This window comes from Electrophorus electricus, chromosome 2 (genome assembly GCF_013358815.1).
Source record: "Electrophorus electricus isolate fEleEle1 chromosome 2, fEleEle1.pri, whole genome shotgun sequence".
Classification (NCBI taxonomy): Eukaryota; Metazoa; Chordata; class Actinopteri; order Gymnotiformes; family Gymnotidae; genus Electrophorus; species Electrophorus electricus.
Window position 1 is genome coordinate 18,310,193 of NC_049536.1, and position 24,433 is coordinate 18,334,625.

Below are 24,433 nucleotides of genomic sequence, written 5' to 3' on the forward strand. Positions count from 1 at the left end.
TACTCTTCCTCTTTTTTTCTTATTATTTCTCTTATTATTCCCATGAGATTTCACTGTTTCTGGACATAGCTAACACCAAAGTAGGAAGTGGCATTTCAATGAATTGTTGTATATGTTCTATGTTTTTCCATGATGAAGTATAGTGAAAAATGCAAACAAGTAGTATTGGAATACTGGCGTATTGGAATGGTTAACTGAGTATTCGGCTACCTATGCACACCTGTAGTTAAGCTTAGGTACATACGGCAGATGAGATTAGGTATAGGGGGCTAGGGGTTAGGGGTTATAATGTTAAGTATAGAGTTATAAAAGGTTAAGGTTGTTATAGAGTTATAGAGGTGTAGAGGATAAAAGAATAATATTAGATTTAGAGATATCTTGTAGTAGTTTATGGTATTGAACATCAGACCCACTATCACATTACCAGCATCCAGAATATGAGTCAAAGAGGTAATTTTGTTTCTGATTTATTCTGTAAGGTGTTAATATTCCAACATCTCTACGAGATTCACATGACATTTCAGCCACCGTACGTATGTGGAATTATTTACTTTGCAAACACATTTTGAAAATCAGTACATAACAAAGGGATTTAGTTCTTGTGGTTTTGGTTTGAAATCACAATTATACAGATACACACACGTGCACGCACACACACGTGCACGCACACACACACACACCTGTTTCACCCTCAAACCCTGCTTCAGGCCAAATATTTCCTGCTTTGAAGTAAGCTGTATGGGGAGATGGGATGGATCTTCACTCTAGCGCTGCTGCCACCACAGGGCCATCTGGGCTCATGGGTCTCTGCAGCCTGCCTCTGGTTGTTTCCTCCATCCAGACCTTAGACAGCATATGATCCAGACAATTGCCATGAGCACTGACTGAGATTCCAAAAAGCTCGCTGGGTACCAGAAAGAGTGTGCATGTGTTTAGTTAGCCTGAATGAGGTTTTAGTTAGCCTGAATGAGGTTTTAGTTAGCCTGAATACGGTTAGTTAGCCTCAGTGGAGTTGAATTAGCCCGAATGGGGTTTGGTTAGCCTGAATGGAGTTTACGTAGCCTCAGTGGAGTTTAGTTAGCCTGAACAGGATTCATTACCCTTCTTTTCTGCTGACATGCTCACCAACAGTTTGTTTCGCAGCAGAAGGCGAAATATTATACAGTATTAACAGACGCGTTTGAATAATGCATAAGGGAACCTATTGATCTATATAACAGGTTCTGGGGCTCAGACACCATTGCTCACACTCTACATTTTTAGACAGCTGCCATCTGATTGATCTGGATATTTTGTGATATTCTTTTATTTCTTTCAATAGTCACAGATACAAAACTATTGTAGCTGCTCTGCATGTATGATAGCAGCTATAATGCTGTTACAAACATGCACTCCAAAATTTCATTTGCAAAAGCCAGCTGTTGATTGCATAGAAGCACCCTAAAAAGGCATTATTCTTATTGTTATAAAATCAAAATATTTTGAAATGGGAAAATTTAAGATGTAGGGTGTTAACCCTGCTAATGTGAAACAAATCCTCGCTTCTGATCTGTTAAATCACATGTTTATACATTTTTGGAAGAGATGCAGTTTTGGAAGTCGTCCAGTGTGAGAAATATCTTATGTACCTCTGAGATAGTCGAAACAGTTAAAACATAACATCACAATACTGGAAGATATGTATCATGACAGTTACTTTTTTGCAGTTTGCTAACATGCTGGATCAACCATGCAAGATGGTCATTGTTCTAGATGTGAACCTGATAGCCATCATTGCAGAAATATGCATCATATATCAGACCTCCACCCCAAAATGTAGCATATACATACATTAACTCCAATAACCTTCTGCCAGAATGTAACTCCTAGACTAAAAACACTTGGGCTTGTGTATGTTTGTGGGGTAGGGCTGAGTTGCGGGAGTGTGGTGTGATGTGTGTGAGTAGGTGGGGGAGGACTTAGTTTGCAAATGTAAAGTTGGTGTAGCAGTTTGACCCTAATGATTGACCTCTGGATGTAAGGAGTATTTACATCCAGTTCTCTGACTCTCCTTCTCTCTCTCTCCCCTCTTCTTTGTCTCATTTTTCTTCTAGATATATGAGAATTAATCTCATATATAATCTGATATGTGTCATTGTGGGTAATTTGTTTACTGATGATTGAGTTGCTGCCAGTTGAGGATAACAAGTTGGGCTTTGCCTTTCACAATGTGCTGCTTGTAAAACTGAAATATATTTGTCCGTGCTGACTTTACAAAAAGATCATAGAGTCCCTTTAACAGAAATGCCATCATAATCAAAACTTGCATAACATGCAACCATTATAATATTCCTGACCAAATGTTGAGCTAACGACCATGTTCCAAAGAATTAACATTTCTGTTTTCTCGTTCCCAGCATTGCCTTGTTATCGAATCCGACTGGTTGCAGTAGTGTAAACAGGTACTGTGAGAGAGGGGTTTGTGTCAGTGAATTGCTCTTTCTGGGAATACGGCCGTGGGCACGCAAGAAACTCCCTGCGGGGAAAAGGCTCTGGCCAATCTCATAAACCGCTCATTTAATTCTGAATGGGCCTTCTGTTGGACGCTTGTTAAGGACACCAGATTCATCACAGCCTAAATATGAGAGAGGGGATGAGGAGAGGTTAAGTGGAAGCAGGAGTTTGACAGATACAAAAAGAGAGGATGAGCGAGAATGGGTGAGGAGAGAGAGAAATAAAGTAACCGAGAAAGAAAGAGAGGTAGAAAGACACAGAAAGGAATCAGAGAGACAGACTAGAAACCTAAAAAAAGAGAAGGGTTAAGAGAAAGACAGACTATCACCATGGATGTAGTGCTTAAACAAGTCCTCCTCCCACACAACTACAGCCGGACGCCAAAGAGGCCAATTGCCATGACGACAAGGAGGTCATCACTCGCGCACCACTCGGCTACATTTTAATTTCTTTTAGAAGTGAAAGACTGGAGATTTTCTTGCCTGGTGCAGTACAGCATGTCAGCACAACATTGCAACTCGATGTGGGGCTGTTTCCAGGCAACCTAACAGATAGGCGGGAAAAGATGATGCACTGAGCCTTTTTCTTGTTTTGGTGTTGGACAAAAAATGCTGTTGGACTACTGATGGATTACTGTTGGCAGGATTTGAGTGAAAGTAACTCTTGCTTTGCAGAACATTTATTTATTTGTTTGTTTCCTTTGCTTGTTTGTTTGTTGATAATTCAATCTATTCTGATTATTCAGGTTGAAGTGCCTTTAGAGCCTGTGTATCTCTTGAAGATATGAAGAAGCTTCCATAAAACCTAAAGTAATAAATAAATGATTTAATAAATTAGTAAAGTTAGAACACTGTAATGAAAAAAAAGATAATAAAGCACCAAACCCAAATGTAAAAAAAAAACAAAAAAGAAAACACCACCAATACAACAAAATACATAAAAAAGAAAACCTTTCTAATCCTAAACCAGGCTATACATTCTACCTGCCATTAGATCCTACCCTTAGATTGTTCAGTGGCTCTGGACTAAATGCTCACCAAAAAGGTCTGCTCTGCTTTGTGGAACAATTAGCCATATACTCCATGAGGATCTGAGAACTCTGGATGGCTCAAAAAACATAGAACATTTCAGACAGATGAGTAGAGAAAAGAGCAGTCTTAAAGTCAGCATATGAAGACTAATGGATAAGCAGTGCGTGGACCTGCTGCATGTGCTTGGCAGAATGCAAGCACTCTCAATTAAGTGCAGTTGTGAATTAAATGCTTTAGGAAGACCAGATAGGGGAGCATTAATCCAATAATTGAACCTGTTTTTGTAATAAAAGCATGCAGTACTCTCTTTGCACTGCTCTGAGAGAGAAAATGCTAGTCTTTGTGATTATTCCTCATATGAGAATTTAAATTTAGTTCTAAAAATTAGTTCTAAAAGTAACTTGTAGTTTGTTGGTTTGTCTGATTCATTTGTATATAACTTCATTGTGATGGGGGATGGGGTTAGACACTGTGTTTGTACTGGGGGGATGGGGCCAGACACTGTGTTTGTACTGGGGGGATGGGGCCAGACACTGTGTTTGTACTGGGGGGATGGGGCCAGACACTGTGTTTGTACTGGGTGGTGGGGCCAGACACTTTTTTGTAATGGGGGGATGGGGCCAGAAACTGTTTGTAATGAGATATAGGGCCAGACACTGTGTTTGTAATGGGTAATGGGGCCAGACACTGTGTTTGTACTGGAGGGATGGGGTTAGACACTGTGTTTGTACTGGGGGGATGGGGCCAAACACTGTGTTTGTAATGGGGGGATGGGGCCAGACACTGTGTTTGTACTGGGGGGATGGGGCCAGACACTGTGTTTGTACTGGAGGGATGGGGCCAGACACTGTGTTTGTACTGGGGGGATGGGGCCAGACACTGTGTTTGTAATGGGGGGATGGGGCCAGACACTGTGTTTGTACTGGAGGGATGGGGTTAGACACTGTGTTTGTACTGGAGGGATGGGGTTAGACACTGTGTTTGTACTGGGGGGATGGGGCCAGACACTGTGTTTGTACTTGGGGGATGGGGCCAGACACTGTGTTTGTACTTGGGGGATGGGGCCAGACACTGTGTTTGTACTGGAGGGATGGGGTTAGACACTGTGTTTGTACTGGGGGGATGGGGCCAGACACTGTGTTTGTACTGGGGGGATGGGGCCAGACACTGTGTTTGTACTGGGGGGATGGGGCCAGACACTGTGTTTGTACTGGGTGGTGGGGCCAGACACTTTTTTGTAATGGGGGGATGGGGCCAGAAACTGTTTGTAATGAGATATAGGGCCAGACACTGTGTTTGTAATGGGTAATGGGGCCAGACACTGTGTTTGTACTGGAGGGATGGGGTTAGACACTGTGTTTGTACTGGGGGGATGGGGCCAAACACTGTGTTTGTAATGGGGGGATGGGGCCAGACACTGTGTTTGTACTGGGGGGATGGGGCCAGACACTGTGTTTGTACTGGAGGGATGGGGCCAGACACTGTGTTTGTACTGGGGGGATGGGGCCAGACACTGTGTTTGTAATGGGGGGATGGGGCCAGACACTGTGTTTGTACTGGAGGGATGGGGTTAGACACTGTGTTTGTACTGGAGGGATGGGGTTAGACACTGTGTTTGTACTGGGGGGATGGGGCCAGACACTGTGTTTGTACTTGGGGGATGGGGCCAGACACTGTGTTTGTACTTGGGGGATGGGGCCAGACACTGTGTTTGTACTGGAGGGATGGGGTTAGACACTGTGTTTGTACTGGGGGGATGGGGCCAGACACTGTGTTTGTACTGGGGGGATGGGGCCAGACACTGTGTTTGTAATGGGGAAGGGACCAAATAAAATTATTCTATGGCCAGGCTTGATGTTTTAATATCAAATTGTCTTTTTAAGAACCAAAGTGAAACATCATTCATACATGAATATACTCTAATTGCAATAATATTTGCCTGTTTACATCCTCACTGTGGGCACCAGCAAAACATTCTACAACATTCTGAGGATTATGGGCTTTTAGTTGTCGGATAATGGAGTCCCTAACAATAATAACAGATGATTTGGAGTGACTGTTTACCACAGAAGCGCAGGAGTGGAGCTGGTGCAGTGTCAACATGGCATCCACAGCACTGGAGATGCGCGCTTCTAGACCGTGTTTGGAAATTCAAGAGGGATCTTTTTACTCAAAAGTCATCTTTATGGTTGTCCGGACATGCAACATGGAGAACATGTTTGGGTTGCTTAAATTTTGAGGAGAGAAGGTGGGAGGAAGAGAACCCAGCTCTTCTTCTTCGTTCTTGTGCTGGACCCCGTGAGGAGCCAAGGACTGGACCATCATGCACCTGTTTATAGGTGGTTACGGGGGTGCGATGGAGATGAACAGCATGCTCTCCTGCTAAGCACCACCTAACCCACCCCTTTCCAATGCACTGCAGGCTCTTGAGCAGTCAGGGCATTCTCTTGGCTTTAAGCACCGCTGCACTTCGTTACCTTGATAGCATGATTTCTCCTCCGAGCTATTGAATCTCAGTCTTGAGGGAGCAAATTGTCAGGCACAATTCACAAATCAGATCTTCATCAGCGGCATCGATCTCAGGTGAAATAGTAATCTCCACAACGATAAACATCACGCGGGAGATGCAGTCAGGGAATTTCTGTTCCTTAACCATGTTTGGATACAGGGTTGTTGTCAATGGACTCGGTGTGTCTACCATAAACCACACAGGAAAACATAACTGCATACTATTAATACTGCTCTGTGTGTGCATCGTAAAAAAACAAACAGGTATTTGTGGTGCTCTCAGCATTTATTAGAAACACACACTCAGACTTGAATTATAAGTCATATGTGAGTATATTTCAAGAGCAAACAGGAATTAATGTCACCATGTGTCACTTCAAAAACAGACTGGAATTACGGATACTGCCTGTATGTACTTTAAGGCAAACATATTTTCATTAAAAAATGGTCCCTCATCCTTCCTTGTTAGTGTTGGACATAGTCCTAATAACGTTTGTTCACTGTCAGCAATAAAGCAGATTTGAATATAGGTGTTTGTGTGTGTGTGTTTGTGGTGTGTGCTGGGAACTTGAGAATACTGAATAAGAAATGAAGGGAAATAAACTCAGAGAGGAAGATGAGTAAAGAGGTGGAATAGAAGACATGTGTAGTGAGACTGAGGGGCAGAAAGAACTCAGAGCAGAGAGGGACTGCTGTAAGTCACTCTGTCCAAGGGCATCTGCCAAATACTGTACATGTAAATGTGAAAGAGAAAGTGCAAGACAGAGAGGGAGAAAAGAACAGGACAAAAGGGAGAAAAGAACAGGACAAAATGGAGAAAAGAACAGGACAAAAGGGAGAAAAGAACATGAAGGGGAGAAAAGAACATGAAAGAGGGAGAAAAGAACAGGACAAAATGGAGAAAAGAACATGAGAGGGAGAAAAGAACAGGACAGAGGGAGAAAAGAACATGAAGGGGAGAAAAGAACAAGACAAAGAGGGAGAAAAGAACATGAAAGAGGGAGAAAAGAACAAGACAAAGAGGGAGAAAAGAATATGAAGGGGAGAAAAGAACAAGACAAAGGGAGAAAAGAACCTGAAAGAGGGAGAAAAGAACAGGACAGAAAGGCAGAAAAGAACCTGAAAAAGAAAAAAAAAACATGACAGAGAGGGAGAAAACAGGACAAAGAGGGAGAAAACATGATAAAGAGTAACAGGCATATAGATGGGGTGAGATGAGCTGGGTAGACAGAGAGGGGGTGATGTAATGAGTGGATTAGTCGGGGAGGGTGTCCTCCTTTCTGTCTTGTCTTCTCCAGCTGAGAGGCAAGTGACACTCATGACCTCAGGGAACAGGTTCTGTACCCCCATCTTCCTTCAGTGGTAGACAGGGCAAGGCCTGGTCCATACCTGCAGCAGGCGCAGAAGCACACGCCACTGAGCGCGCCCTGTGACTCCAGACCGTCCGCAGTGCTCCATGGCCATCGTGTACTTTGAGGCCAGAGGGTGGCGCTCTAGGGCAAAGCTGCTCAGTCAGGAAGCCTGAAGACGCTCTCTGCCGTACAGTGAATGAGAAACAAAGGAAACAGACCCCAATGTAAACACACATACACACACACACACACACACTGTTCACACACAGCCAGACATCATAGAGCTGCTCATAAGGTAACTGTTGATCAATGAAGCTTTGGTTGAGAGGGGCACTCAGATGGGGAAGGTGGTGTACACTCTTTAAACACTCCATGATGGCATCAGGGGGGATTTAGTACACTTAGCCAACAAATGCTCAACATTGAGGGGACTCATTGTTGGTACTTCTGAATGTCAAGGTGTTTACATGCAGTCTTTCTCCAACCTTCTTTTCCTACTTCCTCCTAGATTTTTTTTTTCCCTGGCCAATGAACATCTGCGGCGCAGGTGCGGTAGCAAACAGACTGGCTGTGTCGTTTTAGTTTTCGAGTGGCACACAGTCTCTGAGCCCAGCCGTTTTGTCCGCTATTACATCACTTTTGGCCGTGCACGTCCGCGTCCGAACCGGCTTAAGACGCATGCAGCCAGTGAAGGAGAGATGGATAAAAGTAGAGCTACACTGCTCAGGAAAGCAGGTTTTAGCAGGGTAAGGAGAGGGCAGGTCATTCTGAAGCACTCTGGGATAGCTTTAGGTCAGCTAGACGTACCATGACATTCTTTTCTATTCTTTCCTTTTCTTGTCTCTCCCTGTCTCTGTCTGTCTCTGTCTCTCTCTCTCTCTCTCTCTCTCTCTCTCTCTCTCTCTCATTAGCTACGACCCAAATGAAACAAATAGGCAGCAGGGCTCTAAGGTTTTCACTCACTCTCCATCAACATCAGCATCAGCTAGGCTGTGAGGAGCTGATAGAGAGAGAGAGAGAGAGAGAGAGAGAGAGAGAGAGAGAGAGAGAGAAAGGAGGGAGAGAGGGAAGGAGGTGGGGTGGGTGGGCATGGGGCTTGTAATTGATATGTAGATTTGTCTATGATGCCTCTTCCATTAGGAGCTGATTGGATAGAACGACCAGACTGGCAGCCGTCCCCTCGTGAGCGAGGCCTCCCAGGACATGGTGCCAGGCCTGGCTGTTTGATTTGTCTGCTTTTGATTACAGATGACAGACCTGCCTCTTAATGAAAAATCTCTTCTCTGCGGCTCCTTCTCTCAGTCTGCATGTAATTGGGGTTATTTGTGAGCATGCAGCATTGCGAGGCACCGGGGACTCGTACGCAGCGTTTCTGTGTGGGTTCAGTGAACCTTCTCAAGACATGAAGAGGGAGCGAGGGAGAGACTCTAGAGGTGTGCTGTATGGGACGGTCTCCTTCAACGGCAGGTACTTTGAAGAGAGAGATGTTAGCTGTGTTCACCTTTGTGTGGTGCAGTGCTACTCTTGTGTTATACATGTCATCTCCAGCCAACAGCTGCAACACATCATCCCAGCGTTCTTTGTGGACAAAAAAAATGTCAGTTGTCATGGAAATCTATAACCTTATATATTTCTCTCTCTCTCTCTCTCTCTAGCCAGACAAAACTTGAAAAGTATGTGCAGTGGAAGCTGTATTGCTTGGCTTCAGTCTGCATTCTGTAAAGCTTCTCTGCAGGTTAAAGGGCATTTGATTATAAAGTTATATGCCATACTTGCTGGGATTTAGTCCAGCGGTTACCCAGTCCTGCTCCTGGAGAGTAACCCTGCCGCCTTGCGTAGTTTAGTCCCAGCTATTATTTAACACATATGACCCGCTATTTCAGATCAATTAGAAGAATATTAGCACAAGGCATATCAGAGTTTTGATTTACACTTACTGTCCACTCAGTGGCCAATCTGTGAGATGTATTTGTGGGAGGGCCACGCTTTTAACGCTTTAGAGATGAGTTATTACAATGGGCCTGTTGGAAGCACTCTGTGTGCTAAGCAAATGATCTATGCCAGTAGTTTTCTAGCCAAGCTCTTACCGTGGGTTTAGCGGCTGATTCGGCTCTTTCGTAGGTGCTAAGCCAGCAGATCGCTGTGCCAGCGCCCGAGAAAGGCAGCGCTTCCGCTCAGCGCTACGCTGCCTTTGAGAAATAGGCTCGGGAACATCTCCGCTCCGTTGAGCTCCGCGGCGTGCAGCTGGTGGAGCCGCTTTCATTTAAAGGGCAACGCGGCGCCGCGCAGGCGTGGTGCGCTCCAAGCACCGCCCATCGCAGCGGGAAGGCGGAATCCGCCTCGCCATGACATCATTAGGTTTGCATTTTCTGCTCGGGCAACTTTTCTTTCTCATTATTCTTTCATTTGGTTATTTTACACAAATGTATTATTTTCTTTTCTTTCTATCTTTCTTTTCATAGATTTCACCCTCTCTGCTTCTAGAGAGCACATTGATATTGAACCTCTAAAAAGTAGCTGTAGTGGAAAGGGGAAATGAGGCAGGAATGAATGAGCGCACGGTTTGTCCTTCAGAATGAGCGGTATTTGTCACGGAGGTCGTCAAGTGGGACCGCTATTAGTTTAGACATATGACATATCTCTTGTTTACCCTGGTTTCAACGCTCAACCCCAGAAATCCGCCTGGGCTTCGTCACCGCAGGTCACAAGGGTTTATCGTTTTTCTTTCTTTCAGTCCTTGTTCATTTTTTCTTCCTGTCTCATGCCAGATGAGGGGAACACCAGCAGCTGTTGTAGTTCTTCTATCTTCATCATCATCATTATCACCATTATTATCACCATTATTATTATTATCACCATTATTATCACCATTATTATTATTATCACCATTATTATCACCATTATTATTATTATCACTATTATTATCACCATTATTGTTATTATTATTTCAAATGAAATTAGACCCAGATCTGGGTCAAAGCACTCTTTGTTTCTCACTGTTTACATTTTTTAATCTCAGGGCCTTTGATGTGCGAGTTGTGTGTGTGCACGAGGCATGTGAACAGCACTCGCCCAAAGCACGTGCAGTACACAAACAGCAAAAGACAAACAGGCACACAGCGAACGCAGCTCTGTGTGAAAAGGATGATGGCACAAGTTATGCATTCCAATACCATGGGCCAGCTAGAAGAGAAAGAACATTTGCTAGTTTTCTGACCTGAATGTGTGGAGCATTAAAGCTGCACGCCACTGAGCAAGACTGCATTCTGTGTGGTCTCTGTAGGATTCCTCCATTTAAAGCTAAAGATTAGCTGTCTTTGCCCAGTGCTCTTGAGCTGTATACTGTAAGTGTTTTGTCGGTCAAGTGGTATCACAAGATTTCACACACCTTAATGAGAATGGTGAACACACAACATGGTGATGGCATAATGTAAGAATGAGCAAAGCCCAGCATCTCAGTAGTTGGCTTTAGAAAAAAAAAAAAAATCTAGCATGGCAGTGAACCAGTATGAACAGGGGAGAACATTCTAGACACTCCCAATAAATACACGTATGGTGATCTTGTGGTCATTTCTCTGTTTTGGTGTGAATGGGGGAATTTTTTTTTTAAAATAATGACAAGGACAAAAATAATGTGAAGACATTCTTACATTTAGAGAGGCAAATGTTTTCTTAGGAGTCTTGCCCACAGACTATTATTGAACTAGCATAGATCACTTGTCCAGATGGGGTTTGAACCATGGTCCCCCCACAGTAGAGGCAGCATTGTTACCCACTACAGTCTTAAACAAATGCTTCATAGTTTCCCTCCTATGTAATACCCAACAAACCCAACAACCTATGCACCCACCTAGACATGGAGTGTGACTGGATATACACGCAGATGTAGACATATATATATATAAAATTTTTCCCCGGATTCCCCTGGGTAATCAGGTGGAGCTCACCCTATCATCATAGCCCAATCAGGAACCCCTCTCCAAATCATCATTCCCTGATCTCTTTCACCTGTTTCTATTTCCACTTCACAACTGTTTGCTTTCCTCATTGTGAAGCCTCTGTTTTCCTAGAGTGGTTGAGTGGTTTTCCTCTGTGTTTGGCTCTTGGGTTTATGACCTTGCTGTTCTTGACAGTGTTTTGGGGTTTTCCCTGTTGTCTTTTGCCTGGATTTTGCCCTCTGGTTTTGATCTGTTTTTCCCTCTGGATGTCTCCCTGGTTTGTTGATCTTCTTGTGCTATGTTTGTACCTTGCCTGTGTTCTGACTACATTTTGGTCTGCCAAACTACTCGCGTTAGTCTACAAGACCAACACATTATATAAGTTATATACCTATATAATTGATAAGGAACAGTGTGTCATGACTATTCCTTATGTGAGCCCTTTTGTCAGTACAAAGTGATAACAATTATAGTGATAAATGTCAAAAATAAGTAATTGGTATATGGCAAATAATACAGAAAAAAATGAAAATTTAGTAGAGGGTAAGTAGTTGTGTATGGGGCATGTTTAACTGGAAGGTTAACAGTATATAGGCTTATACTGGGACATGGGGCATGTTTAACTGGAACGTTAACAGAATGTAGGCTTATACTGGGACATGGGGCATGTTTAACTGGAACGTTAACAGAATGTAGGCTTATACTGGGGCATGTTTAACTGGAAAGTTAACAGAATGTAGGCTTATACTGGGACATGGGGCATGTTTAACTGGAAGGTTAACAGTATGTAGGCTTATACTGGGACATGGGGCATGTTTAACTGGAAGGTTAACAGTATGTAGGCTTATACTGGGACATGGGGCATGTTTAACTGGAACGTTAACAGAATGTAGGCTTATACTGGGACATGGGGCATGTTTAACTGGAACGTTAACAGAATGTAGGCTTATACTGGGACATGGGGCATGTTTAACTGGAACGTTAACAGAATGTAGGCTTATACTGGGACATGGGGCATGTTTAACTGGAACGTTAACAGAATGTAGGCTTATACTGGGGCATGGGGCATGTTTAACTGGAAAGTTAACAGAATGTAGGCTTATACTGGGGCATGCTTAACTGGAAGGTTAACAGTACGTAGGGCTCTTACTGGAAACATCCCAGTGCTTTTTCACAGTGGTCTCTGGTTCTGCGGTGCTGCACGGGGTGCTAGCAGGAAATACTCAAATCCTCTGCTGGGTTCTCTTTCACTGGCTCTTTTAAAGCAGGAAGTTAAACTGGAAGTGTAAAAGACATCCCCTTTGATCACCGTATTGCCCCTGTCTGTCCAAACCATGATTTCAATACAATCATTTTCTGGATTGCACATTTTAAATGCAATAGCCTACGTTACAGACACCTTTCTACACTGATTTGACACATTTACATTTACGGCATTAAGCAGATGCTCTTATCCAGACCACCTTACAAAGTGCTTTGTCATTTACTCATAGAATACATCCTAGTACAGTAGGTTAGAGTCCAGTATACCAGTGATCTAGAATACTGTAGAAATACAGGGATCAATGCTGATGCCTAGAAGTGCAAAATACATAAGGTCTATCTTAGACAATGATAAGTGCAATAAACAACAAGTACTAGAGTTAGTTAGACAACATCAGTGTAATAAACAATACCCTACAATAAGTACTAGTTTAGTTAGTGGTCATTTAAATATTCCACGAATTGATGGATCTTCAGTCTGCGTTTGAAGACAGCAAGGAACTCTGCTGTCCGGACAGCAAGCAGACGTTCATTCCACCATCTAGGAGCCAGGACAGAGAATAGTCTCGATGCTTGTCGTCCATGAGACTTGACACAGATAACAGGATATCTCTCCCTCTTTCTCGCTCTCTCACACACACACACGCACAAACGCTGGTAGCACATGCTCATGGTGAAAATCAAGACCCTGCTTCTCATGAATGAGACTCTGTCCACCAAAGTGAATATGTCCTATAAGTATGTATAATCCAGGAGATGTGCTTAGTGGATTATTTTTGGGCTTTCACATATTCAGTATTTAGACTGCTTAAATCGAACCACGGTCCGTTTTTCCCTGCAGTCCATTTTTTTAGCATGTGTGAACGGAGCAACTTTAAGACCACTGATAAGAGCTGGTCTCGTCTCCAGCTGCATTCCAGAGAATGCTGGTGAAGTTCCATTACTGTGTGTATGCAGTTCGACTCAATTGCAGGTAGTAAACAAAAAGCAGAGTGTTGTGGTTTCTGAGGAGGAGCAGCAGGCAGGTAATGGAACTGAAGTGCTGCAGAAGTAGGCGACCGCGCCTTCCTGATCTGTGTCAAAGAAACTGCAGTTGGGCAGTACCACTGCTACGAAGAGTGAAGACCTCACCTTATTTTGTAGCAGATGGGTGCTAAACCACAATACAAAATATACAGTATATGTTTAATTCATGAATTTATGTTCTTGATTACTGCTTGTGTTAAAAAAGTAAAACAACGTATTTACAATGAAGATCATTTATAATTTAGCTTCTTTTGGTTGTTAGCTTTAGATTATTTAAAGAAGATATGACTTCAGTCGTGGATGTAGCCTAAACAGGAAGCTAATTTTGCCATGTAGCCTAGATGGGAGTGTAGCTGGATAAATTTGTCTTTAGCATAGCTGTAACACGGGTGATATGTTTTTGTAGAATAATTTGTGACTTAGTTAACTACAGTTTTAAAGTAGCTCGTCTAACACTGCAGAAAGCCCAGAAAAATCCTGATGCTTTGTATTTATTCAGGATAACCTAGGCGAAGGATTCCTAGTGCAAAAAACAGGAGTTTGATTACATATTCCCCCAAAGTACCTTTTCATCCCTGCCCCTTACCTCACACCTTTCAGAAAATGTCCTCGATTTCTGCTAGGCGTACATTTGTACAGTGTGAACCTAAATCAGGCCCAAAAAAATGAGCCAAAAAGTATCTGGGCAAATGGACTAATGAAAAGTCCTTAGTGAATTATTTAGTGGGTGCAGCAGTTTGTCATTTTCTTTTAAAGTGCTTTTTTTGTTGTTTGTTTTGTTTTGGTGACATATTAATGGCATTAAAAGTTATTGTTAAAAATTTGCTGGCATTAAAATGTATGAGGACCAGTGTCCTAGACACCAAGTGTTGTGTGTCTGTAGACCCTGAGCAGAAGTGAGGATATATCAGTGAGAAGAGGAGAAGTCCTTTTTTAGGAAGAGCGTGTCAAATATATTAGTTTTTTCTAGTCATATCTCCTACTGCCTTAACACACAGTGTTCATTTACATCCAGTTGGATCCATCTGAGCACCTTGAAAGTCACTGAGCTCAACACAGGAGATGTTTGCCATGCTCCTGCAGGAAGAGCATGCAATCAGACCGTCTTCTCCAGATTTCACCATGGAAATTCACTCATCCACCTATCATTGCAGAAGTGGTGAACTGGTGTGCTTATGGAGGCTGTTCCACTTGTCACTGCAGTTTGCATGCTGGTACATGCTGGTTCACACCGGTGCACACACGCAGGTGCATGATGGGGCATGCTGGTGCATGCTGGTACATGCTGGTACATGCTGGTTCACACCGGTGCACACACGCAGGTGCATGATGGGGCATGCTGGTGCATGCTGGTGCATGCTGGTACATGCTGGTACATGCTGGTGCATGCTGGTACATGCTGGTCCACGCTGGCGCACACATACTGGTGCACACTGGTACATGGTGGTACGCACTGGTGCATGGTGGTGCATGGTGGTACTCGCTGGTACATGCTGGTTCACACCGGTGCACACACGCAGGTGCATGATGGGGCATGCTGGGGCATGCTGGTGCATGCTGGTGCATGCTGGTACATGCTGGTCCACGCTGGCGCACACATAGTGGTGCACACTGGTGCATGGTGGTACGCACTAGTGCATGGTGGTGCATGGTGGTACTCGCTGGTACATGCTGGTTGACATGATGGTTGTATCAAGTCGTCATCATAGTTTTTATTCATGAAATCCATCATATATATCTGGGCAAAAAAAAAAAAGGTTTATAAACTGTGTTGCTACCTTTAGTGTCGCTGGACTGCTTTAGCGCAAACCTTGTGTTTAGTACATTTGGTAATTTTTTTAAACCTCTATTTGACTTTCCCAACTCACATTATAAGAGTAGATCTTAGAAACGTGCTGAGATTTTTAAGCAGATATACATTTTTCAGTGATGGAGCAGGGTTTATATTTACATAAAGTCATGTGATTGGACAATGCAAGATGCCAGAAGGCTTTGGAGGAGGAGAAAAGCATCAGGACTTAAAGTTCTCTGGCACTATCCCAGATCTAGATTGATAAAATATTTTCTACTCAGGCTGCAAATTCAATAATGCTCTAACAACTGTTCTACATAAAAACACAAGCACCAACTCGTGTTTTTATTTTGGATGCATTTCAAAGAATCATGTTCAACAAGATATCTCACAATTACCAGCATTATATAAGTAACAGTACATTATGTAGTCAGCAGCAAGCTATTTTTCTGCCATGCAGACTGGAAGCCAGGTAAAGCTGTGGAGGAAAGGGTCCAGGCTGAAAACTGATTCTTGCTTTAACCCCTGGGCTATGCAAGAGCAGTTTGATATGGGTCATGTGCCTGTGCCCATCAGAAAGATGAGCTGAAATGAGCTACAGAGATGGAACACTCTCTTAAAGTCAAACAAGCAAACACACACATACAAATGTTTTTCTCTCTCTCACACACGTGCGTGCGCACACACGCACACACACACACACACACACACACACACACACACACACACACACACACACGTGCCTGTACAAAAAAAAAAACAAAAAAGGTTGAGTGAGAATGAGAGCAAAGATGTGATTGGATTTCAGTGTAAGAGACTGAAAGAGAGAGACAGAGATAGCGAAAAAATCTGTTTTGTTTTTTTTCTTTGGTCCTTCTGGAACAGCATGTGGCTCTGTGTAAATATTCATCCCCCATTTGGAGAGGAATGGAGGGGCTGCCCCATGGGACTTCTGTAACTTCATACTGCACACTGTTCTCTCTGCCCTGCGCTAGGCCTGCGGAGATCAGACTCTCAGTCCCGCACTAAGCTTATGGAGATCAGACTCTCTGCACACATGCAGGTGCATGATGGAGCAAGCTGGTGCACACTGGTACATGGTGGTACGCAGTGGTGCATGCTGGTGCACAGTGGTACTCGCTGGTGCATGCTGGTTGACATGATGGTTGTATCAAGTTTTTATTCATGAAATCCATATATATCTAGGCAAAAAAAAATGTTTGATAAACTGTATTGCTACCTTATGCCCACACCATGGCCTGTTGCTGAGCATGACTCTGCTTCCAGGTGTTCTAGACCACAATGCTATCGCTCGCAGCTCCAGACTGTCATACCACCACCTTGCCGGACCCAAGTGGAACTTCCACAGATATTAAAGTGGTTCACCTTTGCTGTTTTGTAGCCACCATTTATTTTCAGTTATATTTAAATGCTATTTTTTATGGCATACATTGTTGCAAAGCAACTTTGCTGTTGTTGAATCCAATAACATTCCACCCTGGAAAGAACGGAAAACTTAATTGGCTAGAAGAAAATGATTAATGCTCTTTTACTAAATAGCAGGGCTGAAGCTTCTATTGTTGTCTGGGGGACAACTCAGTCACCTGAACCCGGAAACTTTGTGATAGCAGGCTTGGACTTCATTTTCAACAGGCTTTTCTGTTAGAATGAAACAGTTTGAAAGTTGGCTAGTTACCCACAAGAGAGAGCTAGAAAGAGTCATAGCGGGAGAGTGCTTTTAAACCATGGTTGAGCTCTTTTTCGATGAAAGCCTCTGAAATATTTGAATTTGACCTGTTCCAGGTCTTCCATGAATATTGCAAAAGCCATACATTGTATTAAAAGGGAATGAGCACCCATGTATGTCAGGTCATTCTGGGTTAGTATTAATAAGGTCTTTCATATTTAAATTGTTTGTGAAGTGTTTTGCAGTTCATTAGAGCTTAATGGAGTGAGGGAGGTAGAGAAGTGTGTTATGACTTATGGACATAATCCATTCCTCTCCTCCAGAAAGCGCTGAACTGGAATTTAGCCATTCCACTTGCTTTATGGTCAGCACCATTCTTTTGACATTTGACTTGACATTATTACCGGAGGTTTATTAGAGATCAATATATGCATATTGCATTCTAGGGGATGGAACAGTTGCCTTTTTAAATGATATTCCAGAATATAAAACATTTTAAAATTCAAATGACAGTCTATTTAATAATATTTTATGATTACATATCTTTTTAATAATTCATGGTGGAAATAAATAAATATCTTGCTGCTACAGTCTACCTGGAAAGCATCCATCGACTTGTGTGTTTGTGGAAATACACACTTGGTAATGGTGGTAATGTTTTACTCCTCTTGTTAAGCGGATGATGCATGAAGTGTGGCAGTATTTAGATTTTTTTTTATCAAGATGCTTTTAAAACATTTTCAGTACATTTCAAATACATCCCACCAACACTGAAAACCATGATGTTTGTGTTTATTGTGTCAACTAGAGATTGATCTTTTAGGACTACCACTTTTATGACATTTGGCAGATGCTTTCATCTAGAGTAACTTAAATATTTATCAGGATGACATTACATGCACTCCCTGGGAACTGAACCTATGACCTTGGCAGTGCTAGCAGCCAGCAATACCTGCACTAACAGAGCTTCAGTACCGTGTAGTATATATCAATGCACAGGGTAACCTCTGTAGCACCAAAAGACATGGTGAATGTGGATTTGTGTTTTTTAATACTGTTCCTGTTGTTGCTGTATGAGGATCTTAGATGCTGTAGTGTGTACAGAGATTTCTTTGCTGGGATGGTGGATCTACAAAGAATATCTTTCTTTCTTTCTTTCTATGTGTGTATTTCTTGATTTATTGATTATTGATACATGGGCCTACATGTCATGAACATTTGCTTTACTGTGTGTGAGTGTGTTTTTGCTTTACTGTGTGTGAGTGTGTTTTTGCTTTACTGTGTGTGAGTGTGTTTTTGCTTTACTGTGTGTGAGTGTGTTTTTGCTTTACTGTGTGTGAGTGTGTTTTTGCTTTACTGTGTGTGAGTGTGTTTTTGCTTTACTGTGTGTGTGTGTGTTTTTGCTTTACTGTGTGTGAGTGTGTTTTTGCTTTACTGTGTGTGAGTGTGTTTTTGCTTTACTGTGTGTGAGTGTGTTTTTGCTTTACTGTGTGTGAGTGTGTTTTTGCTTTACTGTGTGTGAGTGTGTTTTTGCTTTACTGTGTGTGAGTGTGTTTTTGCTTTACTGTGTGTGAGTGTGTTTTTGCTTTACTGTGCCACACCCCACTGCCACATCTGCCATCCACAGACCAGTTATGACTCTGTGAGACTGTGCACAACCAGAAATAACCTTACGAGATCCCTATCAGATACAATCAGAAGCACATCCAATTAAATTACAGTGTGACCAAGAGAGCTTATTTCACAGTTCACTGAGCATCTAAAATGCTGCTAGCGTGACTGACAACTGGCAAGCACATGGGCTGTCTTTTCAGCTCATCTGATGCCAATATGCAGCCAGATATGCATCTATTGTCTCTTAATTGTGTTCAGAGACTTTTTATCTAATGGCTGGCTGACTAACTGACTCACACGCTCATCTGTCGTTCTCTCTATTCCTTCTTCTCTCCATGTCTCTGTTTTTCTTCAGAAATTGAAAAAATCCAGAAAGACGAAGAAAAAGAAGATGAGAAGTTTATTGATGTCGTTATAAACAAGAACATGAAACTTGGACAGAAAGTACTGATCCCTGTCAAACAGTTTCCCAAGGTGAGCACAGCTCAAGGAACGTTTGTGTCTTATTTTTTCCCTTCCTTTTCTTTATCGTTGTATATTTATGTATATTTGGTCATGTTCCTGTTTTGTTTCCATTAACACTTCCCTTGACTGGTTATTGCAGTGAGGCCTAGTATGTTTTGATTTGTGTTATGTGAAATTTGTCTGACCTCAGGCTGTGTTCCTGAGTTGAAGGGTGTCTTAATGAAGCATGTCCTTCCCTAAACTGGACAGATTTGAACAGAAACATTCAAACTTGCACCTCATAACTCAACACCTATTACTAGTCACAAATCCTGTCTGTATCCTCTCTGGACTCTGAGGCTGTCCCACACTCCACCAGTAGGGTAATATTGAGCATTCCTGCAATCCCGCACACCACTGATAGGGTAATGTTGGGCAGTCCCACACTCCACCAGTAGGGTAATATTGAGAAGTCCTGCACTCCACTGATAGGGTGGTCACACTCTCCGAGTCTCCACTGTTAGGGAAATAATGGGTAGTCCTGTACACCACCAATAGGGTAACATTAAGCAGTCCCAGACTTCCATGCTCCACCAATAAGGTAATGTTGGCCAGTCCTGCAGTCCAGCATTCCAGTGATATGGTAATATTGGCCATTCCCACGGTCCTGCACTCCACCGATGGGATAATGTTGGGCAGTCCTGCAGTCCCATGCTCCACCGATAGGGTAATATTGGGCAGTCCCATGCTCCACCGATAGGGTAATATTGGGCAGTCCCATGCTCCACTGATAGGGTAATATTGGGCAGTCCCATGCGCCACCGATAGGGTAATATTGGGCAGTCCCATGCTCCACCGATAGGGTAATATTGGGCAGTCCCATGCTCCACCGATAGGGTAATATTGGGCAGTCCCATGCGCCACCGATAGGGTAATATTGGGCAGTCCCATGCGCCACCGATAGGGTAATATTGGGCAGTCCCATGCGCCACCGATAGGGTAATATTGGGCAGTCCCATGCGCCACCGATAGGGTAATATTGGGCAGTCCCATGCTCCACCGATAGGGTAATATTGGGCAGTCCCATGCGCCACCGATAGGGTAATATTGGGCAGTCCCATGCGCCACTGATAGGGCGGTCTTGGTCTTCATTGTTAGGATGATATTTAGGTGACACTGACCTTCTTGCATATGACATTAATATATCCTTGTGTGTGTATTGGAGCGGATCTGTTCATATTCCACCAGTATTCCCATAAGGAAATACTGGTGGAATACAAGGAAAGGTCCCCCCACCACACACACACATACACACACACGCGCACGTGCACACACACACACACACACACACACACACTCACACGCGCACACACACACACACGCACACACACACACACACACACACACGCGCGCGCACACACACACTCACACGCGCACACACACACACACTCACACGCGCACACACACACACACACGTGCACACACACACACCAACCATCTCATCTCATTTGCTTCCTCTTTCTTCTCCGGACCAGGTTGTAATGGGATTCTGTGTTTACTTGGCTTTCTAATCTATGTCTGTTGTCTGAGTTGGAGAAAGGAGAGCGGGTCTATAAACGAGTTTAAAAAACAAACAAACAAAAAACAAACAAGCAGCAAAAGAACAGGTGTGAGTGGTGTGGTTGCGTTGGTTGGGCATGAGTGCATTTGTTCTTCATTCAGTGAAGGCTTTTTCAGGGCTTGTGAGTGGGTGCTTATTAGTATGTGTGTAGAGGTGGTCTAATAAAGGAGATCAACAAGAGAGAGAGAGAGAATACCTGCTCCTAATGTATTTGTTAAGATGCTTCCTAATCCTAATGTTACTCTCATCTACACACACACACACACACACATCATTAACCATCCTATCCCAATGGATAGCTTTCTGTTCTTTTATTCATAGGCCTTCCACAGTGTGGTGGGTTGTTCTGTCACTGAAGGGAGTATATACTGGCGCAGACCAGAACATAGTGGTTTAGACCAGTACATAATGGTTCAGGGTAACACATACTGGTTCAGGCTAGCATATACTGTTTTTATGCCAGGACACTTTTCAGTTCAGTGTGTTCAGGATCATGATTCTGCGATTTTGGTCATACAACTTTTCAAAGTGTCTCAGTACACAATCCAACAGTAACTGTTTATTTCAAACCGCATCCTTAAAAATATCCTGACCAATCCTGCCTTGGAAGATCTGCTTATCTGTTATATTATTGGACAAATTATCATTTTATTATTTAAAACCTATAGTGTCATGTGCCTGGATGAACTGAAACAGCAACGTAACAAATTTATCTAAAAGTAAAAGTAAATTTTCTCTGACTTTTTCTCTCACATTTTATTTTTTTCCAAGAGGCTTCCATTCCTTCTGGTTCAGTCCTGACCATAGGCGGCACACGGCACAGCTGGGAGTCTAACCTGAAGCTAATGTGGGGTATTGTGCAGCTCTTTAGGAAAAAGGCCATCAGAGCTCACACACACACACACACACACACACACACACACACACACACACACACATATGCACACCCACACACACACACATACACACACAATACATTAAGAGTGATAAAGTGGGAGAGAGAAAGTGTGTGATAGAGCATGATGTGTTGATGGCACAAAAGGAAGGTATCACAGAATGCACATATACACACCTATATGTGCACACACACACACGCACACACACACAAACACACACACAGACACACACACACACACTCACACATACAGTGTGAAATGAATACAGATAGTGATGCACTTTTCTTGCCACAAACATACATGACCACATGGCCCTCAGCAGCCCAGAGAGATTGTTCTAGTTCAGCGTTGCATTACGTGAACATATATTGAGCTCTTCTAATCCTGCTGGCTGTCTGAATGTGTTGAGCTGAATTACATTTACTGAGCAGACCGAATGGGACCTGTGGTTGCCTGGTTACTTATGAATTCACGGTGGCATGTGGCATTCAGGCTATTTGTTGTGTAGTCTGTGTAAAACGTCATAAACACACATATACTTCTGTTTTATATGCTGAACCCTCCTTGGTGGGGTCCGAGGAGCCAGCGTAGGTTCAGTCACCTGTGGGGCCGTAACAGATGGTTTTAATAATCCAGTCCTAGCAGGGCAGTCAGATCCTTACTGCGCTGAAGAAGGATGGTGCATAAGCAGACCTTTCCTTACTGCACATCGTCTACGTCACATTCACATCCTGTCTTAACACTGTTTGTCCATCACTTCAGGTATTTACTGGACAAAAAAGACTCACCAAAAGGAGTAAAAGAACAAAAAGAAATAAAAATTAAGAAATAAAAATAAGGGTTTTTTTTAAAGCAAATGATGGGTTTGACTCTTTAACGAGAGAGTGTCTGAGTACTTGTATTGTGTAGTGGCAGTATGTGTTTGTGGGTGTCTGAGTACTTGTATTGTGTAGTGGCAGTATGTGTTGAGGGTGTCTGAGTACTTGTACTGTGTAGTGGCAGTATGTGTTTGAGGGTGTCTGAGTACTTGTATTGTGTAGTGGCAGTATGTGTTTGAGGGTGTCTGAGTACTTTTATTGTCTAGTGGCAGTATGTGTTTGAGGGTGTCTGAGTACTTGTATTGTGTAGTGGCAGTATGTGTTGGGGGTGTCTGAGTACTTGTATTGTGTAGTGGCAGTATGTGTTTGAGGGTGTCTGAGTACTTTTATTGTGTAGTGGCAGTGTGTGTTTGAGGGTGTCTGAGTACTTGTATTGTGTAGTGGCAGTGTGTGTTTGAGGGTGTCTGAGTACTTGTATTGTGTAGTGGCAGTGTGTGTTTGAGGGTGTCTGAGTACTTGTATTGTGTAGTGGCAGTATGTGTTGAGGGTGTCTGAGTACTTGTATTGTCTAGTGGCAGTATGTGTTTGAGGGTGTCTGAGTACTTGTATTGTCTAGTGGCAGTATGTGTTGAGGGTGTCTGAGTACTTGTATTGTGTAGTGGCAGTATGTGTTGAGGGTGTCTGAGTACTTGTATTGTGTAGTGGCAGTATGTGTTGAGGGTGTCTGAGTACTTGTATTGTCTAGTGGCAGTATGTGTTTGAGGGTGTCTGAGTACTTGTATTGTGTAGTGGCAGTATGTGTTTGAGGGTGTCTGAGTACTTGTATTGTGTAGTGGCAGTATGTGTTTGAGGGTGTCTGAGTACTTGTATTGTCTAGTGGCAGTATGTGTTGAGGGTGTCTGAGTACTTGTATTGTGTAGTGGCAGTATGTGTTTGAGGGTGTCTGAGTACTTGTATTGTGTAGTGGCAGTATGTGTTTGAGGGTGTCTGAGTACTTGTATTGTGTAGTGGCAGTATGTGTTGAGGGTGTCTGAGTACTTGTATTGTGTAGTGGCAGTATGTGTTTGAGGGTGTCTGAGTACTTGTATTGTGTAGTGGCAGTATGTGTTGAGGGTGTCTGAGTACTTGTATTGTGTAGTGGCAGTATGTGTTTGAGGGTGTCTGAGTACTTGTATTGTGTAGTGGCAGTATGTGTTGAGGGTGTCTGAGTACTTGTATTGTGTAGTGGCAGTATGTGTTTGAGGGTGTCTGAGTACTTATATTGTGTAGTGGCAGTATGTGTTGAGGGTGTCTGAGTACTTGTATTGTGTAGTGGCAGTATGTGTTGAGGGTGTCTGAGTACTTGTATTGTGTAGTGGCAGTATGTGTTTGAGGGTGTCTGAGTACTTATATTGTGTAGTGGCAGTATGTGTTGAGGGTGTCTGAGTACTTATATTGTGTAGTGGCAGTATGTGTTGAGGGTGTCTGAGTACTTGTATTGTGTAGTGGCAGTATGTGTTGAGGGTGTCTGAGTACTTGTATTGTGTAGTGGCAGTATGTGTTTGAGGGTGTCTGAGTACTTGTATTGTGTAGTGGCAGTATGTGTTGAGGGTGTCTGAGTACTTGTATTGTGTAGTGGCAGTATGTGTTTGAGGGTGTCTGAGTACTTGTATTGTGTAGTGGCAGTATGTGTTTGAGGGTGTCTGAGTACTTGTATTGTCTAGTGGCAGTATGTGTTGAGGGTGTCTGAGTACTTGTATTGTGTAGTGGCAGTATGTGTTTGAGGGTGTCTGAGTACTTGTATTGTGTAGTGGCAGTATGTGTTGAGGGTGTCTGAGTACTTGTATTGTGTAGTGGCAGTATGTGTTTGAGGGTGTCTGAGTACTTGTATTGTCTAGTGGCAGTATGTGTTTGAGGGTGTCTGAGTACTTATATTGTGTAGTGGCAGTATGTGTTTGTGGGTGTCTGAGT

The 24,433-nt window shown here is 43.1% G+C and overlaps 1 protein-coding gene across 4 annotated transcripts in view; it reads left to right on the plus strand.

Annotated features, from left to right (window-relative positions):
• The window catches only part of khdrbs3 (KH domain containing, RNA binding, signal transduction associated 3), a 146,330-nt gene that overhangs the window by 60,574 nt on the left and 61,323 nt on the right, over positions 1-24,433 (plus strand). For all 4 annotated transcript variants that reach the window (XR_003411049.2, XR_003411048.2, XM_035521193.1 and 1 more), the window contains exon 2: positions 19,060-19,178. Coding sequence is in view for 2 of the 4 variants with exons in the window: in XM_035521193.1 (XP_035377086.1) it covers positions 19,060-19,178 (119 nt within the window). In the remaining 2 variants the exon portion in view is untranslated. The remainder of the gene's footprint in view (positions 1-19,059; positions 19,179-24,433) is intronic.